General features: G+C 31.9%; 1 protein-coding gene across 1 annotated transcript; it reads left to right on the top strand.

Moving 5' to 3' along the window:
- On the top strand, window positions 1-8,922 carry LOC106884363 (zinc transporter zipt-7.2). Its single transcript, XM_014935718.2, has 3 exons — window positions 1-1,054; window positions 6,450-6,682; window positions 8,330-8,922. The coding sequence occupies exons 1-3, from the start codon at window positions 82-84 to the stop codon at window positions 8,579-8,581; spliced, it is 1,458 nt and encodes a 485-aa protein (XP_014791204.1). The 5' UTR covers window positions 1-81; the 3' UTR covers window positions 8,582-8,922.
- The last annotated feature ends 318 nt before the right edge of the window (window positions 8,923-9,240 follow it).

Here is a 9,240-nt window from a genome sequence, read left to right as displayed (position 1 = left end):
CATAGAGAGCGTCATTAGAAAAGCCACGTCTGCATAACTGTCACATAGTGGAGGTTTGGAGGAAATCTTACAACAGTACAGATGGGCACTGAGAGTAACCCTAGTCACTTAAACGTGTTCTCCAGCTGTAACTACTCCTGCAATTTTAAAAGGCACAGAAAAAATTCAACAAGTATTTATTCTAGTCACTGTAGATCTATACCGCTTAATATGATTTATACAGTGGTGATTTTATGTATTGTGATCAGTTTTGGACAGTGTCACGAAGACCACTTCCACCACGGTCATGCACATCATGACCACGGTCATGCACATCACGGCCACGGTCATGCACATCACGGCCACGGTCATGCACATCACGACCACGGACATGCACATCATGGCCATGCACACGAAGACCTTTCAGGGGCTGAAAATGTAAACTTTAGGTATAGTCGGGAAGCTAACAAAGTTCCTCATTCAGAGCACGCTCACCATGATCACTCACACGACGGTCACGCTCATCACGGTCATCACGGTCACTCTCATCACAGCGGTTCTGAAGACAGCAAACATATCGGAAAGGAAAGTGTCAGCCATGAAGAAACCCACCAACCTAAAGTTATGGGACCAGTACTCTGGCTCCAGGCTATTGGGGCTACTCTTATCATCAGTGCAGCTCCAGTGGTTATTCTGTTTTTCATTCCTTTAGAAAATACCGAGGAGAATTTACCTTTTCTTAAAATACTTCTTAGTTTTGCATCTGGAGGTCTTTTAGGTGATGCATTTTTACATCTAATTCCACATTCTGGTTCCCAGAATTCTGATCATTCAGATGATGGTCATAATCATCATCATCATGGTCACTCACACGGTGGTGGAGGCCACAGTCATGATTTGTCTATCGGTCTGTGGGTTTTGACTGGGATTATAGTCTTCCTCACTGTTGAGAAAGTAGTTCGTCATCTGAAAGGATCACATAGCCATTCTCATAGCCATTCTCACAGCGAAGTAAAAAAGAAAGAGAAGACATCTGATGATGAAGGAGATGACAAAGAAGAAAAGGAAGAGAATGGTAAGTATATATTTGTTATTTTTTTCTTTACGTAGTCTTTTTCGGTCAAAAAATTAAGACCAAATTTCAACATAAGTTAGGTATCTCTCTTTAATGTCCGCTAGATATTATTGGAAAGTACTGAATTAATATAATTTTTATAGTTATTTCTTTTAAACTTTCAACAAGACATTTCTGTATCTGAAAAGGACACAGTTTATATATGTAAATAGTATAAAAATGGGGAAAAATTAATTTTCCGCTATTGCTTATTTTGAAGTTATTTTAGGAAGTAAAATTACGAAAATAAATAAAAATAGAAATAATTTGTAACACAAAAATTCAGATACTTTTCATTTTATAACGACTGACGTGTGAATCTAGTGACGAACTGTTGCTTTTTTACTATTCCTGAGAAATTTCTCAGGATTTTAAAATTTTTTTATTGGCGCTAATCCCTTTAAACCTCAATTTATACGAGCAGTATCAGTTACAGCAAAATATATATATTTTTAACTTACTAGATTCTAAGGTTTGTTTAATCATAGAAAGATTTTAGCACATGTTTTGGCGTAAAATGAAATTACCGTTTACTTTTGTTTATAAATCTGATTTGTTTTTTCGAGGAAATAACTATTTTCGTATGTAACATTTGCTGATGCAGTCTTGTTTTACCATAAAGAAGAAAACATGCACTTCTAATTGTTTATTTTTATTCTTTCCCTCATAATACTTATACCAGAAGTTCGGCTCTTTATTAGTAATTGTGCAATATTTGATCCTAAAATATGTTAAATTAACCACTAAAGATTATTAAGAGAAAACAAAATATAAAATAAAAAACATTTCTTCCTCATCAACTTGTTACTAAACCTATGTGATAGGCATGACAGAATTTTGAAATGATTGAGTAGTGAGTAAAGTTATGTTGATTACTAGGCAGGTAGCTTCCTGTCTCTTGCAAATTTGTGAACAGTTAATAGATACTAATTTTGCTAATTAGATTAATTAACCCGTTGGATCCTTTGATATTACCTACTAAGCTCCCATTTACAAAGGTTAATAAAAACATTTGACTCAAAAAAACGAATAAAATAATTTTTTAGTATTTCAAATGTTCGTATAAAATTATATTTTGTATAACTATACTAAAATTGCTTTATTTTATCTCATTTAAACATTTTTTGTCAACACAACGTCTACTTAGATGTACTATTGATAAAATGAATAATTTCCTTCTTAATTTGGTAAAACCCTGTAGTTATGCCCTTAATTTTATATTTTTTCGTAAAAAACATTGTTACTATTCTGTACTGTACGGCAATTCGTTGTTGTTTATTTAGTAGTTTCTGTATTCATTTCAAGTTAACCAGTGTCATATAAACATACGATAGGCTATACTACTTTTTTATTGTATCGCTAGTCCAATTACAAATAAAAAAAACCCACCTGTTGATATAGCTATAATTGATCGAAGAAACAGAACCTCGACGGAGTTTCGTCTCAAAGCACCCCATACTTCATGGGAAAGGAAAAGGTTACAGAAGTGGGTGGGCAAATATGTAAAAAATAAAATTGACATTTTTGAAAAGAACAAATTGTTTTCAAAATTGTTATTTCCGTTGTATCAAACAAGAATACTAAAAAGATGAGGCATAACTACAGAGTTATGCCAGAGACCAAACTTCTTTTCTGAGTTATGAGGAAGTCTAATTTTGAAACACAGCGATTAAAATTCACTTAAATTACACTATTGTCTTAAGGACTCAGGACAATGTAATCCTAGCTATATAAAGAGCGGGATGGTCACGGCTAGGATGTTTTTGATAATAAGATCTGCGCGATTACGGCTAAACAAATACATGATCTCATGAAAGCTAAACAAATACATGATCTCATGAAAGCTAAACATTTCTCATGTTTTAAACAAACCCATTATAAATCTTAAAGGAAACTAAATTAATCTTTTACTTAATTACACTTTAAAATATAATCTGATAAAATATCTACTGGAAAATATGTTTAATTATTAATTGAATTACTAATTATTTTACAATATTCATATATTTATATAACGTATAATTAAAAGACGATGCTTGTTTGATGTAAAAATAACTTAACCTCAAGATCTTAACCACTTGGTCTTGATAATATGGAATCAAACATGAAATGATACAATATTGAAAGTATGTATGATGAGTATTAACAAGATTTAAAGTGAAGATGATAATCACTATAATTGCTAAAACAACTAGTGCCTATTTGGGGTGGGGTACAATGAGGAGTTTTTACTGCATTTTTGACTATGAGAAAAAAATAGTTTTGACAAATGTTCACAACCTTACAAAAACTATACCAGCTAAGCAAATGACCTTCTGTTAATGTATTAAAAACACTATAACATAATCTGAATACTATTTCAGAAAATTATAACCATTCTCTTTGAGCATATAAAAGACAAATTTAGCTGGGGCAAAATGAGTAAACCAAGGTAAGGTAAATTTGCCTCTTCAATTCTCTGGAATAACATTTGAAAACAGTCTCGTACACATCAGTGTCCATCTTTAGACATCAGAAAGATGAGAAATGTAATAAAAAGTTAAAATATCTCAGTCAAATGAAAACAGATCAGGGAAAAATGGTACATGATATGAATTTAATGAAACTTGACTAAATCAGAGACTCAACATAAAATATTCTCTATAGTTTCTTCATGATCTGTTGGAGTGGTTCTCTTCCTGATATATGTTTATGTATCAGGAATCTGTATATTTACACAACATGCAGTTAAAGAGGAGAAATTATTGAAAATTGTCATTTTAGACATAAATTATTTTTTAATTGAAAATTATCAAAATTAAACATTAGTGTGGGGAAAAAATTGACTTGGAATCCAACAGAGAAAAGAATATTGATTGTTAAACACCACAAGTTATCCAGATATTTTATTAGGAACCTCAATTACAAATGAGTCAAAGTTGAGGGGAAAGTTTCTTGACTAAAAAGTATCTGCTACCTGACTATGCTCAACTTCAACAACAACAACTATGCTGACCAAATTTTACTCCCAACGATGATGTAACAGTACAAAATGGTGGTACAATACTTACACTGTAATGATTCCAAACAGAAGAAAATGAGCAGAAATTACTCATTTTACACTGGTTACTAACTTTGCCCCGCATCCTATGAAATTACAAGATAAAGGGGAAATTTTATTACAATTTCTTTTCTAAATGCATTTAATGAATGGAACAGTCCATTTTTGTTTATGACCATTTTTTAAGCATGCTTTTTTTTGTTCTTTCTTACCTTGCAAGTTACTTGGCAATCTCACTAATGACAGTGGCAGGAAAAAAGCACCCAGGGCACTGCAAAGTAGTTGAAGTTAGGAAGGGTATCCAGCTGTAGAACCCATGACAAGGCTGACATGGAGCACGCTGCAGCCCTGTGGACCATGCCCCCCTGTGATTCCTCAGGTTAAGCATCTGACCCATGTCAGCATGGAAAATGGACATAATATGATGATGATGGTGACTGTGTATCCTGGTTTTAGAATAGGTACTCTGTGCTTTTGTGTGTTAGGCATCTGACCATAAAAGTACTGCCTCAGAAAACCTGTCCAACCAATGTTGCATGGGAAAATGAACACAAATTGATGATGATGATGTCCATGTTTGTTTCTTAAGCAATAGAATTATTTTTCACATTTTACAAGCATAGAAATTGTAGTGGCTAATATAGAGTAATGCACCTAAATTTATCAAGGTATATGTTTGGGTGATTAACTATAGCAGAACTAGTTAAATATATACTTGGTATTTATGGTAGTTAGGATAAAAATAGAAATCCAATTCAGTATACAATTCATGAGAAATGATATGCAGTTCCAAGAAGTACCTAGTTGTAAGGTTACCAATGTCATACTGCTAAAGAGGTCATCTACAGAGGTTGGTAGCATTGAAGCTATTAATTACAGAAGAGAATTAGAGCTTTTTGAAGCAGATTGAAAATTAAATGTTCTTTTCAGTACACTAAATCCATTTATACAACACACTTTGACCTGCAATAATATTTCATATTAAAATTTTTATGTAGAATGATATGATTGTGTATAATAAACAGCTCTAATTACATTGTTTTATAATACCTTTTGTTTTGTTTTATCACTAATTATTGAAGCCCACTAGGGTATCTTTGTCTTTTCTCATCCAATGATAAGTAGTAAGCAACATGAAATAAAATTGATGATAACTTTTTTCACCATTTTGAAAACAAAAACAATAGAACCCCCCCCCCCAAAAAAAAAACACTTTTTGTTTGAGCAAAAGCAATTGTTCAGGTGACTTAATTATGATTGCTGTTAAAAAGCTAAAAAAGAATATTAAGTAATGTTTTCTACTAGATATATAATGTGACAAAGAGTATCATCAGATAAACTGCACATGATTTCTAAGATCAAATTGTGTCCAACAGAAAAAAATCTACCTTGTTCAATTGATGTAAAATAAATAATAAGAATTTTAAAGGAATATATTTTATGAACTGCTAGATGACAGGCAAGTTAAATCCAAAGAAAACATTGAATTAGACAGTTATCACAAAATATGTTAAAAGGAGAGAATACAAAAGATAGCTGGATTTGTGGAGAGAGATCATTTTCAGAGCAATCTTTTTGAACATAATCAAATTGAAATTAAATATAGACAAAAACATTAAAGTGAAAAGAATTTGCATTTTACTTGTGTTTGCCTTAAATAATTATAAATAATAATTTAATGTAAATTAAATATACACCATTTTATGAGAAACATGCATTAATGTTTAATAATTAATGTTATAAAGTTTAATAAGGGGTTCAAATTTCACCCACTTCTCCAATTTTAAATTTTGAACTTTTTCATCCATTTATTTATTTATCTGTCTATTTATCCCTGTCTGTTTATTCATAAAATATATTTGTCAACTAAATGTTGCGGTCCGAAAGAAGACGGTGTTACTGTTGTTTTTAGCCCCAGGAAGACTTTCATATGCTTATTTAATTTAAAATTTTGAAAATGTGGTTTCTTGCATATTCGGAATCTCCATCATCTAAAACATAGGAAAAAAAACAAATTTTTCAAAAAAATTTTTTTCTTTTGCATATTCATAATCTCCAACATCTGAAACATAGGAATCTGAAAAAATTTTTTTTTTAAATGCATTTTTCAAGGAGAGGTGCGAAACTACATTAGCCCCCCCCCCCAATCATTTTATGTGGCAGGTAATTAAATAGTAATTTTGTTGGTTATTAGTCATTACTTCTATGTAGAATGAATGTAACTCATTTAGGTGATATAGACAAACAATAACAATTGAATTATTATTTATTACCTCTGTATAAAGTGAATAAAAACTGGTTTATTGTTTACTTCAGCATCATCTAAAGAAAAAGACTTGCAAACCCAAAATGAAATTGCTGTATCTGGTTACTTGAATCTTGCTGCCGATTTTGCTCATAATTTCACTGATGGGTTGGCCATTGGTGCTTCTTTCCTTGTTGGCCGTAATGTTGGAATTGTAACAACCATCACTATCTTCCTGCATGAAATTCCTCATGAAATTGGAGATTTTGCTATTCTTGTGAAATCTGGTTGCACTAAGAAAAGGGTAAGCTAATTTTCAAAATAATTTCCCAGTAATTTTTGTTCTCTTAAATTAGCTTCAGTTTAAAAAAATATACAAAATGTACAAAATTATATAAATATTTGATGGTGTAGTAAATTTCTTATTTATGAAATGAAAAACATTCTTAAATAAATAAAATTGCAACAAAATCTTGATATTATCAATGATTAATTTTTTGTTTCAGAGTGAATTCTACAAGTACAAAACCTGTAAACATAGATTCTTTAATAGTTTCATATCAGATCAGACACTATAGTTTCTGTTTTGCAGTTGTTAATAGTGTTAAATGAAGTGTAAGAATGAATATGTTGTGTTTAATTTGCTGTCTAATCTCTTCAGTAATGATCAAAACTACTGAAAATGACAACAGTAAGGCAAAAACTAAAGGGAATAGTGTTATTGTCAGATAGTTTGATCCCATTGATAATCATTGCATAGAGTTTTGCCATGTGAAGCAGTCATTTTTGCAGCTATCTTGTGTTTGTCTAGATTAAATGGAAAAAATAGTGATTTTTGGACACTGATATAGTGTTCTGGTAATTAGCTAATGTATTTAGTTAATTGTAGAAGACCAGACATGTAGTTACAGAGACCATATGGGTTGGAACAGATTGTGGTCATGTCTTAACTCATTTTCCAATTTTAATTATGCTAAGGGCGCATTGCATAAAAACAGATGTAAAGTCCTGTTTCTGTGAATAATCCACTGAAGAAATATAATGGTGGTGAATGAAACTAAGTGAAGTAGTTTGATAATACATTCAACTATTATGTATTTGTTGAGCTTTTGATAATTCACAGTACTGGATTCAGAGGAAAATGTTTGGAATATTGGTAATCTCTCTCTCTGTTCTCCAGAGTGGGTGAGGGCAGGGGCTTTCAACTGCTTAATACCTTGAAAAGTGGCATACACTGTTAGACTTTTTAGTGATTGTGGGGAATAATAAGGAAAGAAACAATTTGTAAATTACTTCTAATATTTGGAGCAGGTTCCTAATTTATATGATTGATATTATGATAAATTGGAGCATTTAGTTACTCTTACCCTTCCTGTCAAGGCAGTCAGTTGGCAGAGGTATTTGAGCGTCAGACAGATTATTTTATGATATTTGTTCTGGCTCACTACACTCTGAGTTTAAACAAAACCTTCTGAGCTCAACTTAGCTTTTCATATTTTTCAAAATTGAGAAATAAATTACCAGTCATGTTCTAGTCAAGCCTGTAGAGGGATGGGCTCTGCCAGGTCTAAAAATGTACCAAACATGCTGTATTTCATGATGATGCCTCTATGAATTGAAAGCCCAAGGCAAAGCATTGTTTCTTCAAGCAGCAAAATAGTTTGTGGAGGTTTCAAACCCTGCTTGTGTGTAGTATGCTTCCAAAATGTACTTTGATCTATTTCATTTAAGTTTTTAATGGTTTGTGTTAAGAAGGAATTCCAGTTATAGATTTCCTGTAATTGTTCAGACTTTCAGATTCATCTAACCCTCATGGAAAAGGATAAAGAAAGGAATATAATTTTAATGGTTAAATCTCTTAGTAATAATTTATTTTATATTTATTTCCGAAATATACAAATGTTTAGTCTGTTAATTAATATATGCCTTTTCTTTTATTTGTACTCCACAGGCAATGCTGCTTCAACTATCAACAGCACTTGGTGCCATCATGGGAACAATATGCAGTTTAGTGGCAGGAAGCACAGGAATTACAGCTACAGCTTGGGTGCTCCCTTTCACTGCTGGAGGATTTATTTATATTGCCACTGTCTCTGTTATTCCAGAACTTCTTATAGAATCCAGCTTCCGCCAGTCTATTAAAGAAATAGTTGCTCTAATATTGGGGGTTTATATGATGGTCCTTATTGCAAGTTATGAATAAATTTGCTAACTATGACACTTTTGGCCAATTTGACACATCAGTTTATCAGAAATGTAACATTTTAACTGTTGTTATTAGCATTGTTGTGTTGCTGAAGGCTGGGTTGGTCTTTGAATTTGGTTGTGCCACACTGCTGGCATATAAACTCTTATCATTCTCTTCATGCTTTCCCAATTGCATATGAAGCTTGTAGGGTAAAAAGGCATTACAACTGAGAGATGTTAGCCATCTCAAAAATCAACACATTTTAACTTGGTGTGTGAATTTCTTGGGAAGTTGATAAGTTGGGGAAAGAGAAAGAATATCAAATAAAAAAAAAAGAAAAATATTTAATAACTATTTATTGCATTCAATGCTTTTTGTATAAAAAAAAAATGATAGAAAAAAATCCGCTTCCACAGTTTTATTTCTGTTTAAGGTGCTTAAATCAACAGTAAAAATTCAGTAATGCTGAATCTGAAAAGAAATAACATGACTAAAATGGTAATTAGATAATTTGTAATATGTTTAATTTCATAAACTGCTAATAAGGTGGTAAGCTGGCAGAATCATTAGCATCTCTGACAAAATGCTTAGTGGAATTTCTTCCAGCTTTACATCCTGAGTTCACATGCTCAGTGGTTGATTTTGTCTTTCTTTCTGGGTTAATAAAATAAGTA

The sequence above is a fragment of the Octopus bimaculoides genome, chromosome 2, assembly GCF_001194135.2.
Source record: "Octopus bimaculoides isolate UCB-OBI-ISO-001 chromosome 2, ASM119413v2, whole genome shotgun sequence".
Taxonomy (NCBI): Eukaryota; Metazoa; Mollusca; class Cephalopoda; order Octopoda; family Octopodidae; genus Octopus; species Octopus bimaculoides.
Note: the sequence above shows the minus strand (reverse complement) of the source record. Positions and strands in the feature narration are given on the sequence as shown.

What these genes read in the sequence shown, in the direction of transcription:
- LOC106884363 (XM_014935718.2), top strand. Translation starts at nt 82, where the DNA reads ATGGGCACTGAGAGTAACCCTAGTCACTTAAACGTGTTCTCCAGCTGT. An exon ending in AGAAGAAAAGGAAGAGAATG is followed by an intron (nt 1,055 to 6,449) that starts GTAAGTATATAT and finishes TGTTTACTTCAG; the next exon opens with CATCATCTAAAGAAAAAGAC. An exon ending in CTGGTTGCACTAAGAAAAGG is followed by an intron (nt 6,683 to 8,329) that starts GTAAGCTAATTT and finishes TGTACTCCACAG; the next exon opens with GCAATGCTGCTTCAACTATC.